Source organism: Ostrea edulis, chromosome 2 (genome assembly GCF_947568905.1).
Source record: "Ostrea edulis chromosome 2, xbOstEdul1.1, whole genome shotgun sequence".
NCBI lineage: Eukaryota > Metazoa > Mollusca > Bivalvia > Ostreida > Ostreidae > Ostrea > Ostrea edulis.
The window spans coordinates 60,970,821-60,988,106 of NC_079165.1; the positions used below are offsets into that span (position 1 = coordinate 60,970,821).

The 17,286-nt window shown below is 34.8% G+C and overlaps 1 protein-coding gene across 9 annotated transcripts in view; it reads left to right on the forward strand.

The window, feature by feature from the left end:
* The window catches only part of LOC125681821 (cGMP-dependent 3',5'-cyclic phosphodiesterase-like), a 107,589-nt gene that overhangs the window by 63,763 nt on the left and 26,540 nt on the right, over nucleotides 1-17,286 (forward strand). For all 9 annotated transcript variants that reach the window (XM_056154671.1, XM_056154668.1, XM_056154667.1 and 6 more), the window contains 3 exons: nucleotides 7,716-7,784; nucleotides 14,931-15,061; nucleotides 16,178-16,289. In XM_056154671.1, coding sequence (XP_056010646.1) covers nucleotides 7,716-7,784; nucleotides 14,931-15,061; nucleotides 16,178-16,289 — 312 coding nt within the window. The remainder of the gene's footprint in view (nucleotides 1-7,715; nucleotides 7,785-14,930; nucleotides 15,062-16,177; nucleotides 16,290-17,286) is intronic.

The following is a 17,286-nucleotide window of genomic DNA, read 5'->3' on the forward strand; positions in this document are numbered from 1 at the left end:
CGTTTTATCGACTATCCTATACCGTAGATAGTTTGGTATATTGTCATGCTCGGCATTACTTTTAAAAGCTAGAAAAAGACATAATCAAATTTTGTAATTTAGTTTTCAATGCACCCACACCTAGCAAGGGTCTTTATCAGTATATAAACAAATGTCTGCTGGGTTGACAGAACTGAATTAATGACATAAATTTGTACGATGGAATTTATTTGTCGATTTACTTTTAACTCCAGCATAAATTCGCAAAAATATATAAGACACACAAAAATAAATATATATGCTTTTTACTCAAATTCGCAAAAATAAATCGACACAAAAATATCCAGATTTACGGTATGCTGCAGATTAGTTTACTGTAATGCAGCACTACATGCATTGCAGATACTAATATTACAGGACACAGGTAATGATTTCAATTTTATGTTTTCTTTACAATTTATAGCAGCTAAAATTGTTCGAGATTGACTTTCATTTTAACGGTTTGTCTTAAAAACTGACTGTCCCCAATCCTGAACTCGAAATAACATTTTGCCGTAAATACTGACCGTCCTGATCTAGAACTGGAATTTCCAGATTAATGATGCAAAATAACGGGTAAAAATTTGGTTTCCTCCCAAAATCTACCAAAAGTGGAAATGTCCAGATTAATGGCGTATGAATTACTTTGGCTCTATAACTGTAGTTATTTTTCAATGATGCAAAGAAAAATAGCATATTTAAATTTGTTTATATTCTGTTTCAACCTTCTTGATCAAGATCCTGTTGTTTACCAGCAGGGCAGTCTGGTACTACTTGTGAATCTCATCACTCTGATGCTCGTCTAGAATTCTGGCTGAAGACAAATCATCTTGTGATGATCAATTGATAATGGTTTTTAGGTTCAAACATAGGAATCAATACCATACCAAGTGTTTGTCTTGCAGACAGGCTGAAATAGCTTAAAGAAGCTGAGATGTTCTAAACTTGTTTTATGTCGATCTTGGCGTAGGCTTGTCATAAATTCTGTTGCAGCAGAAAGAATAGATACTCTGGAAATAATATCATGCAACAAATGCTTTGACAATGTAGTTATTGAGCGTGAATAAGCAAGAACTCTTACCCTTTTATTGTGGTCAAAGAAATAATGACACTTGTTTTGTCACTCTGGAAGATGGATATAGTTTAAAATTTGATTTTTTTTACCCAACTAAAGCATAAATACTACTAATATGACATGTTGCTGTTGCATTTTTCAATTCAGTATCCATTGCCCTATATGTCCTGGGTATTTTTCCACTATTAGGTTCGCCAAGTCACTTGGGTATCCTATTTTCATTATATAGTGTTTGTCATCCAATGGCTTTTTGAACGTTTTCAATTTCATCTCAGAAGATGCTTGGATGATGTTAACAAAAATTGGTATCTAGCAATTTTGAGGGCATAGCAATTTTGAGGGTTTGGAAAAAATTATGAACACTTCCTGTCAGAAAATCAGAATTTAGAATAGTTGTCTTGATATAACTTTGGTAAGGTCTTGATTACAGGATTCAGTGTATGATGAAGTTTGTTTCAACACACTTAGATATTGTTATAGAAGTGGATTAATTATAACAAAATGATTTACAGATCATTGTGATTTGTGAATCAGCTTTGTGTAGCAACATAATTTTACTTGAGTGGATCAAAGATCTGCATGATTTTAATCAGATAGCGACATAATATTACCAGAGCAGATCAAAGATCTGATTTTAATCAAATTGGCCTCAGTTGATTGTTAAAAATGAGTAGTGTGATGTTTTTGTACTTACCATTTTTATGCCCCAGTATTTGGAGATTTTGGGACAGTTTTTGGTCTATCTGTATGCCCTCTGTCTGCCTGCAAAAACTTTAACCATGGTCATAAATTTTGATTGGTTAGTGCTATTAAGGCTTTCATATTTCACATTTGTATTCCTTAAGACCTTTCTTGGGTACCAAAGTTTTTGATTTTGTGACCAGTTTGACTTTTGAAAAACTTTAACCTTGACCATTAACAACTTTGCTGCCATACAGAGGTTTGCAAACACACATTGTTTATCAATTACCTACCCTTGATAAAAAGAAAAAGATAGATATTAAGTTGGTGGAGGGGGGTCATATACTGGAATCAATTGTTTGCTACAGCATGTATCTTACTATCCATAGGCTGTTTGGTTTCTTGGCCTTTAATGATTCCCCTTTTTATCTGAAGTCACCATACTACATACATATAGACTCACTGTGGGATGAGGGTGGTCCCTTTCGATTGTAGGATCAGATTGTCTGTCTTACCATTCATCCATCAGTAGATGGATTAATTGGTTTCCAAGCCTTAAGCAATTTCCTCTGGAGTCATCATACTTTACAGGGCTTGAATCTAACTTTTTATGTCACCAGTCCAGCCGGACTGATAGGGTATAATTTCAACCAGTCTGCAGAAAATTTACCACTTCCAGAGTTTTCCAGAAATTATGAAACATATTTAATTTGTGTTATTCAATTAAGATAGCAAGATGTTTTAACTTAATATATGTCTAAGAGAATATCGTAACAGGTATGTGAGATCTTATTTACTAATACGCTGGTTTCGAGATACGTCCGAGTTATTTCCCTTTGGAGAACTCTCGTACACTGCAAGGCGTGAAAGAATTTGTTTACACGCGGGAGTGGGACAGATATTCATCACAGCATAAGTGAATGTACTCAGTAAGTTTCTCATACGCTGTTTGATAACCCAAATTCGACTGATACACAAACTAAGTAAGTGATAAGTATTTAGGGAGTAATTAAATACATAGAATTCTTATCCTATCACGTTATCTCATTGGTCATATGTACCATATCCAAGATATTTCTTACAAATATGAAATTGTTTGTATGTTTCCACTTCGGTAAAACATTTCTTTCGATAGTATTTAGTATTTCCCACATTTACATATTTAAAGAGAAGCCGCTTTTAATACATTTCATCGTCTTCCTCGTTGGCTGTATATCCACTCTGTCCCACTTAGGCATTCAAAGTTCCACTAAATGCACCTCCTATACAGAAGAGTTCGTATCTCAAAACTGGCGTATTAGGTTCCCCTGATATCTCATAATAGAGGAGAGGAAAATTTGTGTTTAGGATCAGACAAATTGGGTTTTCCAAAAGGAAGAAATCAGACTGACTGGCAGTCTGTCCAACAGATTCTTAACAAGTCAGGGACAGACATACATATGTTAATGTTGAGCCATGTTTCAAACAGGGACTTACTTTGGGATAAGGATTAATCCTATATATTTTGGGGTCAGAGGTCATGCAAACAGGATATTCAAATTAAAAACCAGTTTCTGGGCCTTTAGTGATTTACCTTTTCATTTGAAATCCCCAAATTCACACACAGACTTGCCATGAGATGAGGAGGACCCTATTGACTCTGAGGTTAAAGACCAAGGTTTTTAAGTGGTCAGTTTTCGATCTCAGGTAAGTTACCATACATGTGGCATGAAGCTAATTTTAGGCAGGTGTGAAGCCCGTAGGGAACCCTGCTAGCTTGTGTATACCTTCCTGATCAGCCATGGGTATCCAACAATGTATGACTGCCAAACATACATTGTTCTTCCTCTGGATCCCAATTCCAACCATCATACACAAGAAAGGGTCCTCATAGTGGCTAATTTCTCTTCCAATAAGGGATGAGATCAAAGTTCAATGTCTGACAAAAAACTAAATTCACAGTTTTCTCCAAGACCCCCCACCCCCCTTTAAAAATGTTGAAACTAATCGATTAAAAAGTAAAAACATACGATTATAGATAACACTCTGTATACCTTTTCTATTGTTTATTCACAAATGAAAGTGTACATTAAAGCTATTAAATGTTTATTAAAATGTAATACTATTATGTAATTTTTAACAGTCGCTTGTTTTTTTCTTTTCCCAATGAAGTGTAATCGATGTTGGATGACAGAAACTTATGGAAGATTTATCCCCCTCCCCCTAACTACATGTATTTATCCGACATCGATCTTTTGATCTTGCCCCTAAGTTGACAGTTAATATGTACTTTTGTCGCCATGTTTCGAGGGGAAATAACACATAAATTTTCAACTGTGTGTAAACAAGATTTCAATGACATATTTACTCATAATTATACCCCCCAAACGAAGTTCGGGGAGGGGGGGGGGGGGGGGGAATCACTCTGTCTGTCCGTCTGTCTGCAGATTCGTGTCGGGGCCATAACTTCTTTGACATAGGCATACCATATTTGGCACACGGGTGGATCACCATGAGACGATGTGTCAAGTACCTTCATGACCTCCATATGACCTTGACCCTTGACCTCAAGGTCAAAATTAAAGGTTTTTTACAATGGATTCGTGTCCGGGCCATAACTTTTGTTCTTTGACATAGGCATACCATATTTAACATATGAGTGTATCACCATGAGACGATGTGTCGGGTACCTTCATGACCTCCATATGACCTTGACCTCAAGGTCAAAATTAAAGGTTTTTACAATGGATTTGTGTCAGGGCCATGACTTCTTTGTTCTTTGACATAGGCATACCATATTTGACACATGAGTGTATCACCATGAGACAATGTGTCGGGTACCTTCATGACCTCCATATGACCTTGACCTCAAGGTCAAAATTAAAGGTTTTTACAATGGATTCGTGTCAGGGCCATGACTTCTTTGTTCTTTGACATAGGCATACCATATTTGACACATGAGTGTATCACCATGAGACGATGTGTTGGGTACCTTCATGACCTCTATATGACCTTGAACTTTGACCTCAAGGTCAAAATTGATTATAGGGTTTTGACATAGTCATACCATAAGACATGGATGTATCACCATGAGACTATGTGTCATGTACATTCATGACCTTTACCTTTGATCTCAAGGTCAAAATTATAGGTTTATACCATGGATTTGTGTTCGGACTATATCTTCCATTTCCTTCTACAAAGGCATACCATATTTTTACACTCAGGAAAGAGGTAATTTATACCTATTAACAACACCCTTTGGGAGATTGGGGTAAGTGGTGGGTATTCTTAGTGAGCATTGCTCACAGTACCTCTTGTTAATTTTTACTTTATAAACATTAATTATATACAATTACACAATGTTTCCATGAAGAGTTGATACTTTCTGTTTATAGCAACAAATCGATGTCAGTGTAAATTATGTTTTAACAATCCATGATTACCGATCGTACCTATTCCTTAGCATAACCTACTATAATCCATTATAATTGATATAATTGTTCCCATCAAACCTGGAGTTGTTTTTTAATCAAGCTGTTCGTGGTTTACGCGGTAAGCATCAAAAGATTGCACGAACACCTCGATCGCCAGATTTGGTGGATGAGGTATACATGAGGACTATAGTAACTATAAATACCAGTCAATTTCTGGCATCCAATCTGAAGCTTAATTTCACCTGATTGACAGTAAATTTGGAGGCGGTGCTTATTTTCTTGGTCTTTAGAAAGGTCATGAAAATTGGACTATGATGTTGGAACATTTTTGGGTTCAAAATACATAACTGTCAAAGAATCATAAACATCTTCCACCATCCACTATCTACTCTCTAAACACTCTAGGCAGCTATATCAGTCCAAATAGGATAAATCTTGCAGTGAATCATCTTTTTAAGAAATGAATTGAGGGTATGAACTGCAACGCTTTATGCTGGCATATACTTCATGAAGTGTGTTAGCGCTTAATTCATGAAAAGTATGCCAGCATAAAGCGTTGCTGGTTATACCCTCATGTATTTTCAAAAATGATTTTTTTTTAATATTTTACACTTAGGTCTATATATACTTTCATTTCTGTTGGAATCCCCATTTGTTAGAATAGATGTACTATAATTATCAAGATTCATAGGCACATTGTTCACAACTGCATCACATTCATGAGGAAATGGCTATGATTACAATTTGTGAAGATATCAAATACTAAAAATATTGGAAATGTAAATATTCTATAATGTTTACATATTAATGAGCTTGACGAGGAGGTTATTTATAGTCCCATTAGGACAGATCATGCAAGTTCAATTCTCTCCATAACTGATTCAAGAATACAAAAGCACTATTAATATGATACTCTATTTTTGTATCTAGTTTTTTTTTTTTTTTTTTTTTTTAACAAATCTTTTGATTTTATATGCATAAGTCCCAGGGAATTCTGTGTCTGTTGTTTTATTGCATGATGAAATGTAATTTGGTTAATGATAGGTCAGATACTTTTGGTCATAACTTATGATAATATGCTACATGTATTATATCAAACTTCACATTTATTGTGAAACATATTATGGCTGTCAGAATTATCAAATAAATTGTACGAGTAGGAATTTGATCCTTGTAAAGTTGTGTTTGGATGCGTACCCTTTGATAATGTTTATTTGGAAATATATTGATTTTTGTGAGATTCTTCTGCTATAATAATTTTTTTGTCCTCTGTCCATCAATTTTCAGTGTAAAACAAGATCAAATATGTGTATATACCAGATATAACTGAAGCAGGATCTGAATGTTATTAATGGACAATAGTATTTCATGCATGCAATCTGTCTGGTATGTGGTGCTTAGATTTAACCCTTTGTCTTGGAACTAAATGGCAATATCAAGTTTGTTACAATGATATCAAGAATGAAGAAATACTCTGACAGCTTCCAAAGCCATTAGGAAAATGTTTTTGAAATTATGTTGTATTGGTTGTATGTAGAAATTATAGCTGTAAAGGCTCAAATCTAGTATTGCTTCAATACTGATAATGAATAGTGGGTATAATGTTCTCGCATCCATCTACTTTTTTTTCAGGGCTCGATCACTACAATTTTCATTTGATAGTTTCAGTCTGTACCAATATGCTTTTATAACTAAGTGAAACTAAGCATCCTCTTCATGATTCAGATATGAATCAGAGTAGTGAAAGATCATTTGTGTATCATCAAGTTACCTTCATTGATCATATTTTTAAAAATCTTTCATGAAAAGTTTTGGCCAAATTAGTGGAAGCTGATTGTGAATTGTGTAGAATCGAAACTAAAAAGAAATTCTGCATTAGCTGTTAAGAAATAATGAATGGAGAATTGCTGAGTTTGTCAGTGGATAAAACATATTCATTTCTTGGATTTGAATAATCAATTTCATCTATTGTGAAGCACATTTGAAGTTGTTGGATAATTGCAGAAGAGATCATGAATTTTTCCAATGGAACCTATAGGGATTTCCACAAAAATAGAAGAAAAAAAACACACAAAAAAACCCGATAGCTACAATTTAGACTTGGTGTTACAAAAAGTAAAGCTTTCATATTGATTGTCTGTGATCTCGCCTCAGTCTGATACTTATCACTCTTGGATATGCTTTGATGAAATACATGTACTAATTATTGATCAGAATGATCAAATAGCAGCTAATGATAATGACGCCATAACAATGCAGCTTGCAGTGAGAACAAAAATGCTCATAAAATTTTCATTTTGTTGAAAATGCTGGTGATATTCTTGATGATGTAATTAGCTAATTGGTAAAAAAAAAAAAAGAAAAAAAAAATTTAAAAAAAAGAGAGAGAGAGAGACAAGATACATGCACTTATTGATTAACCTACTGATTGTTATGGTAGTCAAAACACTCTTGTGCTTTCTATATATTTGTCATTTTTAGGAGTAATGATGAAAATTAATTAAATATACCCTCTCATTTTACAGGGCCAAAACAGTGTTTTTAGTTTGCCTTTAGAATCGAAGAAACCTATGAAATTAGAAGATGTACCATTGGTAAGGTTTTAAACAGAAAATATTGCATGAATATATGTTCAGTAGGGATCATACTTATATCTGCTATGTGGAAAACTTTTCAGGTTAAAGAGGTTCACACCTTAGTTTTGTAGTATTGCCTATTTTTTGGAAAGTGTACTTTTGATTTCTACAATGAAGGAGAAATGGGAAATGAAAAAGAAAAACTGGGGTCATAGTGCTTGTTATTGAGCTACAGTGTTTTAAACTTGACCCTTTGCACTTAAAATTTACTCGAGATTTATTCGTAAACTTGATTTTCGTGTTGGTGACAACACAACATTATAAGCAACACAAATCAATCATTACATAAAATAGAGACATATAATCATGTCTTCTAATAATACAGATATAAAAAGTTTATTACTAGTAATGGAAATGTAAATAAAGACCTTTTTGCACTCGATATATGGAAAAGTAGGAAAAAATCATATTAAATATAGAATTTGAGAGTTTAAAAGAACATATTAGGAGTAATGTCAGTTTCTAAAATTGCACCTAAATTACAAAGTCTTGTCTTAAAATTCAAAATGGAACTTTAAAGGGGTATGATGTACATGATTTGAGCTGAATATTTTCAAATTCTTTTTTTTTTTTTTCCCCCTTCAATTTGATAATATTTTATTATCACACAACAACAACAATATGAAAGAATATACATGTACGTACAATAATAGCAAATTGATTGTTCTGAAATATCATTTGATACATATATTCATAAGAAAATTCGAACTGTCATGCATATTATAGATTATCAGTCTTCAAGTTTTTTGTTGGGTTTTTTTTTGTTCAAAGAAAAAGTTATATATTGATGGACATATACATTATAATATCGATAGGCAAAACACATAGATGTATACAGAATGGAAAATAAATATTCATATATATTTCTGAATACTGCCATTAGGGGGTAACGCCTCACGTAGAATACAGTCCATTCACAACCCCCATGGCAGTACTACAGGAGGACAGGTCTCCTCCTTGTAGTTGAAAGAAAAAAATTTATTTTTCCATTTTTAGGTCACCTGAGTAAAGTGACCTATTGCAATTGGTTGTCGTCTGTCGTCGTGCGACGTGCGTTAACAATTGAACATTTTTAACTTCTTTTTGATAACTACCAGTCCAATTCTGTTCATATTTGGCATGAAGCATCTTTGGGACAAGGGGACATAAATTGTAAATTTCAGGACTCCAGCACCCCTGGGGCCTTAGGTGCGGGGGAAAACTGCCCAATATTAACTAATTTTCAAAAAATTTCTTCTCTACAACCGCACACGTGTAAGAAAAACTATAAGTTCATAGTTTTGTAGAGCAGGAAGGCCTCTACCAAAATTGTAACTTTCATGATCCCCGGTGTAGGGGTTTTGACCCCAGGGCGGGGCCAAACTTGGTATATAGTGTTTATGTGTAAAACATTTAAATAACATCTTCTTTAGTGTTATTAGTCCCATGGGGATCTGGGTTAGAATAGGTCCTCAGTACCCCCTTGCTTGTCATACGAGGCAACTAAATGGGGCACTCCTTCGGATGAGACCGCAAAAACCAAGGTCCTGTGTCACAGCAGGTGTGACACGATAAAGATCCCTCCCTTCATATACTGAATTGAAGCTAAATGGATATTTAGAAAGAGCAGGTAGTCCTCTACCAAAATTGTAAATTTGATGATCCCTGGGGTAGGGGTTCTGACCCCAGGGTGGGGCCAAACTTAGTGTACAGTATTTATCTGTAAGTTTGCTGATACTGTATAAAATCTAAATGCATACTTAGCAGGGTTCCAACTTCGACTGAATACCTTAGGGGCCAAGTGGGCCCCTGAATAAGAAATCCTGTTAGCCCACATGAAATTTTAGTAGCCCACACATATTATGAAATTGAATAACATGGTTTTTTTTACAAGAAAAAAGAAACATCAGGTCACATTGCAATTTATTTAAAAAATTAAAATATAAATATTTAAATTATGTTTCCTTCTCCGTAATTCTTTCAAATACCTCTCTCATTTCCACTCTCAATTTGTCAACCTAGCAACTTTATGATCTTCGCGGCGTCTGACTTTAACACACGTTTCTTCAGACTTTTTATGTTATTTCAAAATTTCTCAGTTTTACGATGCTGTCAAGTTTATAACTTGGGAAAGCTGTCACAACGATTGGACCTTTCGTGTCATGTTTTGTACACACAGCACGTCATCCCCTTTTTGCCGTCATCGAGCCATATTCTCCCCTTCTTTCCACTTTGGTTAAAAGCAGACGCTTTCTTTTCGTTTGAAGTAACCCTTGCGTTGTTCAACTTCTGGTTTAAATACATTTTGGAAGGTTTGATACCCCAGGAATCATGAAAGTCTCGCCAAGTGGCAAAACCTAAACCGGAAATTGAACTTCAATTATAATAGGACTCGGATCGGTCGGAAAGAAAAATGTTGATCGGACAATTACGGTCGCCAAGTGGGCGACGAGAACGAAAATTTTGGGTGCCCACAAGCAAAATTTAGTCGCCAATGCGACTGGGCGAGCGGTAATTTGGAACCCAGATACTTAGGAATAGCAGAAAAGGATGTACAAAAAATGGTAATTTTACACATCTGCTGAACATTAGAATTTAGCTTAGATATTCAGAACAGGAATTTTTTTTTCTCTAGATTTCATAGCCGTTGGCTGTAGTGATACTTTTTCACTAGTACTCAGGTGACCGATAAGGCCTGTGGGCCTCTTGTTAATGTTTACAATGCTTAACTAAAGTGTTTGTAATGGTCAGCAAAATTTGAATGTCAGTTGTCAAGTTACATGAGAGATACAGAGCTCACAATTCCTTGTTATGTAAACAAAGCTCATGTCATGTTTTCATCTTCATTGGTTAAATATACTCGAAAAAGTTTCATTTAAGGTAGTGATTGCAAGGCATCACATGGTTTATTCGTGTAGTATCTAAAAAGAGACTATTTTCATTTTCGATTCCGGAATACGTCAAGCGCTTAAGCATCAATAATAATGACAGACAATGGAAACAAAGACTTGTCAGCTATATATAACCAGACACAGGGTAAAGTGAAAATATGTTTAGAAATATACAATTAAAATTCAATACAAATGAAAAATCCCTTGTTTTAATTATCTTTTAAATAATAGTCATTAGGCCCTAAGTCTCCGATACATATACCCCACCCCCACCCCATTAATTTTCAGTGTTACAACACATAAATTTAATTCACAAACTACTACCTACCTATCTATCCTCTTCGAGCCATGGTCGGCTCATAAGGCTTGACAGCATCTTCCGCCATCTCACTCTGTCATTTGCTACTGTAACTGCTTCGCTCCATGTTTGCCATCCTAGTTGTTCGCGTTCTGCCTCTGCACTTCTTCGCCATGTTGTTTTGGGGCGACCTCTCTTTCTCTTACCCTCTGGGGCCCATGTCAGGGCTACTCTGGAGTTGTTGTCATGTGGTTTCCTCAGAGTATGTCCTATCCATCTCCATCTTCGGCATTTAACAATTTCACCTACTGGGCATGTCCTTGTCCTACAGTATAGTTCATCGTTACTGACTTTCATGGGGCAGAAGATGCGGCGTACCCTTCGTAGACATTTTCTCTGAAAAGTTTCCAATCTGGTGACATCACTTTCATTCAGTTTCCACATTTCTGCTCCATAAAGTAGCACAGACATCACATTGCTGTTAAATACTCTGATCTTTGTTGCTCTGCTGTATTTGGTGGACTTCCAAAGAGGATTAAGCATTGCAAATGCATTCTTGGCTAAACTCAGTCTGTGCTTGATGTCTTCTGTTGTCCCTCCTGTCTTGTTGACAACAGCACCAAGGTATGTGAAAGTGTCCACATCCTCAACGTTTCTTCCCTGGATTGTGATAGGATTGGTTTCCTTGTTGTTGATTCTCAACACCTTGGTCTTGTTCGTGTTGATCCGGAGACCAATACTTTCAGCATGTTTACACAGTCTTTCGGTCTTTTCCTGCATGTGCTGGTGCTTACTAGATAAGGGGGCAATATCATCAGCATAATCAAGGTCTTCTAGCTGGTTGATAAACTTCCATCTGATGCCTGTTCTCTTTCCGTTGGTGGTATTCTTCATAACCCAGTCCACAGCAATTATAAAAAGGAAGCCTGACATCACACATCCCTGTCTGACTCCAGTTTTGACTGAAAACCATTCTGATGACTGTCCATTGTTGATGACACAGCTACTACTACCATTGTACATCTCTTTAATCATCTCAATAAAAAGATTTGGAATTCCATATGACTTCAGGATCTGCCAAAGCTTCTCCCTGTCTAGGCTATCGAAAGCTCTATGGAAGTCAACAAAGTTAATGTACAAGGATGACTGCCATTCGATGCACTAGCTGTTCTACGATGTTACGCAGTACAAAAATCTGTTTAGATGTTCCATGTCCTTTCCTGTATGCTGCCTGTTCATTTCTCAACTTTTCTTCTACTCCTTTCTTAACTCTCTGTAAGAACTCTGCAGAAGACTTTCCCTGGTATGGAGAGCAGTGATATTCCTCTAGTGTTGTTACACCTTGTAAGATCACCTGATTTTGGTATTTTAGCAATCATCGATTTCTTCCAATCGTGTGGCATACTGATGGTTTTCCTTACATTCTCAAACATACGTAGCAGTTTCTTGGATGTTATCTCACCTCCAGCTTTTAACATTTCTCCATTTATGTTGTCTACACCCGCTGCTTTACCATTTTTCAACTTCTTTATTGCATGCCTCACTTCCTCCTCTGTAAAAGGGCCAGTGTTGATTTCCTCGATGGTTTCAATGTTGCTGATGTTGATCTGATTGACACCTTCATCCTCATTACACTGGTTTTCAATATTCAACACCTCTTCAAAGTGCTCTTTCCATCTTTTAAGTATCTGATCAGTTGTTTTAATTATCTTTTAAATAATAGTCAGTATAGGCCCTAAGTCTCCGATACATATACCCCCCTCCCCCCACCCACCCATTAATTTTCAGTATTACTACACGTAAATTTAATTCACAAATTACTAGGCCTATTAAAATCATAATATATAATGCTATGAATTTCGTAACATGTATATAGTGTTAGCACATAAATCTAAAATGCTACTATGTAACGTGGATGTTAAGAGAAATCAAAAAGTATGTATTCTGAAAAGCAGCACTTGCTGTTTATATCTTTTTCTCAATTAGTTCAGTTATTTCTTATAATATAAAAAATAAGAAAGTTTTGTTGTTGTTTGATAATTGCTTGGTTTAAAAGAAGAAGAAAAAATAATAAAGACCCCCCCCCCCAAATTTATTCGGTATAAACATACATAAATACCAAGGATAACCCATGAAAGCTTATTTCCAATGGGGTCCTTTGATGCACAGATGTTTGTGCTAGGGGGTCATGTATGTGGGAGGAAACCGGAGTACCCGGAGGAACCCAGGTGTCCGAGCGGGCGACCACCGGTATACCCTCTCACATACAACTACTGCCGATCACAGGGATCGAACTCGGGTCGCAATGGTGAGAAGCAAGAGCGCTACCTCTGCGCTACCTGGACACATTGCAGGTATCGACGTCACAATGCACAGTGTACATCGGATGGGATATATTTCCCGCATTTTTAACATACACTTCCAGAGCATGAATATACAAGTAATTTCAAACAGAAAGTAATAAAAACATCTCTAAAGCAACAGTACTATCATTCTATGTGGAATAAATTCAGTAATAAACATCAAAACATTTTTATAGTTTTAATATGAGTTAAAATAAATGCATGTAAGATGCATATTTATTGTAATTATCACCTGTAGCATTTATGTAAGGAGAGGGTAACTATAGTGATCATAGCGCCATAGTAAACCTGAAAACCAATATTGGTACTTTCAGGAAAAATTCCTACTAACATATATGTTAAAACATATTCAAAAATAAACAAAATTCATTGGTCATTTATTAGCAGCCCTGCTTCTACTTCATATGAAAATAAATGGACATATTGATACAAATTATATATTATTTAAGGCTTTAACTTCAATTTGATATATAATTGGTATCACTTACCCCTTTTGTATCATTTTCAAACACCATCTGAAATACCTGTTCCATTTAATACAGAAAGTCGACAAGAGGGGTTACTATGACAACCGTAGCGTCACAATTTCCGTGAAAACCATATATGATACTTTCATAATGAGTTACAGATACTGTCAACTACAAAACATGTAATTGAAAAAAATTCATAGATTCATTAATTTTCAATGACCCATGCAATCACTACCTTAAAGCAGATTTTTTTTTTCAATTTACAGGTTAATTCTGAACACAATTGAAACAGTTTTTAGTGTGTGTCACATCTTATTTTGTTTTAAACATTATATTTTTTATCAAGCCATCTATATGTAAACAAAAACATGGCATGAGCTTTGTTTACATAACAAAGTATTGTGAGTGCTGTAATTCACATGTACCTCAGCAACTGATGTTCAAATTTTGGTTAACTATTAGAAATACCTTAATTAATCATTGTAAACATAAAAAATGGAAAAACGAAATTTGAAAGTTTTTCAGCTCAAATGGTGTCCATGCCTCTTTAAAAAGCATTTGAATAGTTCCAAGCCTCAACTACTTGTATCATAAAACTGAAATACAAGTATATAGAGGTATAAAAATTGATGACATACTGGATAAAACAGAAACTGTAAAATCATAAATATATAGTATAGAACTATTTTGATTAAACAATCCCTCCACCACACAATGTAGTCCCTGCCAAAATTAACCCTTTCAAAATTTGAATTGACAATATTTTTCTACTGAATGGGATTAATTAGTAGATGTATGATATGTCTGTACCAATGGAGTCAGTATTGAACTAGTATATACAAAGTTATAGCATTCTGCAATGTTGTGCTCAAAAGCTTAGGAACTAACTTCCTTAATACTTTTTTTCAAAAATGATTCTAAAAACCTTTTAAATGTAATATTCTCATACAGGGTATGAGTGTAGAATTACCACATTTTAGCAGTTGTACAACATAAAAACATATTGCTTTAAGAAATGTAAATACATGTATACCCAAGGAATCTATAGAAGAAAATGTTGCTCTGTAAATTATTTGTGCCTTTATGTCAAATTTTTTTTATAGGATAAGAGGAAAGACATAGAAAATTTGGTAGGAGTGAAATTAAAGTCCATGTTATGTGTTCCAGTATCTAGCAGAAACAATGAGGGTTTAATAGCTTTAGCTTGTGTTGTGAATAAAAAAGAGGCTGAAAAGTAAGTAAATCTTCACATTCATTTAACAATTTGAGAGATATATATAATGCATATTAAATCTGTAGATCAAAATAAAGATACGTTCCTACTGTAGATATGTAAATCATACCTTTGACTTCGAAAAGAAAAACTTTCCTAACATATTATGAATTTATATTTTAGTTATACCTTTACATGTCCCCATATCAAAGAATGGAGGGCATCTTGTTTTTGTCCTGTCTGTTTGTCAGTCTGAGAAACTTTTTAGCTCACCTGAACTGAAAGCTCAAGTGAGCTTTGTCTGTCGTCTATCTGTCTGTCTGTAAACTTTTTACATTTTCGACTTCTTCTCCAGAACCACTGGGCCAATTATAACCAAACTTGGCCAAAGCATCCTTGGGTAAAGGGCTTTCAAGTTTGTTCAAATAAAGGGCCATGCCCCCATCAAAGGGGAGATAATCACAAAAATGCAAAAATAGGGTGGGGTCATTTAAAAATCTTCTCAAGAACCACTGGGCCAGAAGAGCTGAAATTTACATGAAAGCTTCCTGACATAGTGCAGATTCAAGTTTTTTCAAATCATGCTAGGCAATATCTCAAAACTATTTCAGGTAGAGCTTTCATGTTCCATTCGTATATACATGTAGATTCCTTACTAGAAGACCTTTCATTTGATAACATGATCTTTGTCCATGTGATCTTGACCTTGACTTTGGAGTTTGACCCAAATTTTAAAACTTTAACCCTTGCTCATAACTTTTCAATGGTGAGTGATAGGGCTGTCATATTCTTATGTGCATTCCTTGTGATAAGATCTTTATTTTGGTACCAATGTTTTTGACCTTGTGACATTACAACTTTATCTACTTTTAAGAAAAGTTGACCTAGGTAATATTTCTTAAATTATTTCTGGTAAGGCTTTCATATTTTGTATATATACTAAGATTCCTTATGACAAGACTTTTCATTTTGTTTCTTTGTTACCACTGGGGGCATAGTGTTTCATGAACCTATTTATTGTTTAATAAAATCTATTTGATAAAAAAAAGTATATCAATGCTAAAGGCATTGCCATCCGGTGAGTCTCTTTACTGATACTCTGAGATTCTGTCTACATCAATTTTGGACTTTTTATAGTTTTACAAATGATGACCTGCAGGCCATTCTTCAGTGTTTCCAGTACACATCGACAGTCTTAACAAGCACTCTAGCATTTCAAAATGAACGAAAGCTCAAACTTCACACTCAGGTTAGCAGCCTTCAAAGAATTCTGATACTCTTTAATTTAGTAATTACTCTGTTCTGTTCATACTATAAAAGTGACAAAGATGGTTTGCACTTTTTTTAGCTATTATATAATACAGTGCTCCTCCAATATGCTGCCAACTTCCTTACCTACACATTTTTTTCATAATAACCAGGGTTGCATTATAGTAGAAGAAATCAAAGTTTAAGTTAAGCTTATGAGAATTTCCCCATTGACTATCATGATACAATGCAATTACTATAATTGAACATTCACATTTAGTATATTTCATTTTGATGAAGTCTAGAAAATTGATTTTTGAAAATTCAATTGTTGACTTGCTTTGATGATCTCATGTAATTTCTCTCATTTTTTTTCATTTTTCCCAAATTAAGTCAAAGTCAAACAAAAAAATATTGAAACCATAATTTGTGCTTCTGTGAGAGTTGAGATAATATTGGTTTTATTGATATTCAAGGGCATGAATTTTCATGGTTTTATTCAGATAAAACGGTATGACTTAATCACTGACAACGAGGGCAAGGGGGAGGGGGGGGGATACAATGGAGGCAAATACTTCCCTGTTTTCAGTATTTATTAATTTCAGTTGACTTCAAAATGTATCTAGAATCACACAATTAAATTTTTTAAGTCTCCTTAATATTGAATTTAAATCGAACTACACAAAGAAGTGTAATATAAACACCAAATAACTCAAATATCTGCTCTACACATGGATCATTTGTTCCTGGAGGTGAATTAGCAGGGGTAATTGAAGGATATTTCACAAAGTATGTTGGCAGATGGCAAAAGGTTAGAAACATTATTATAGGGGGTTTATGTAACAGGGTTAACATGACTTTGATGAATTGGCGGAGTACTGTACTGTATTTAGGGGGGGGGGGGGGGGGGGGGGGGTATTAATTCTATGTAACAAAGACATACCATGCATAGAATAAATATAAAAATCATGATTAGATGAAAAACCTTGAAAATAACT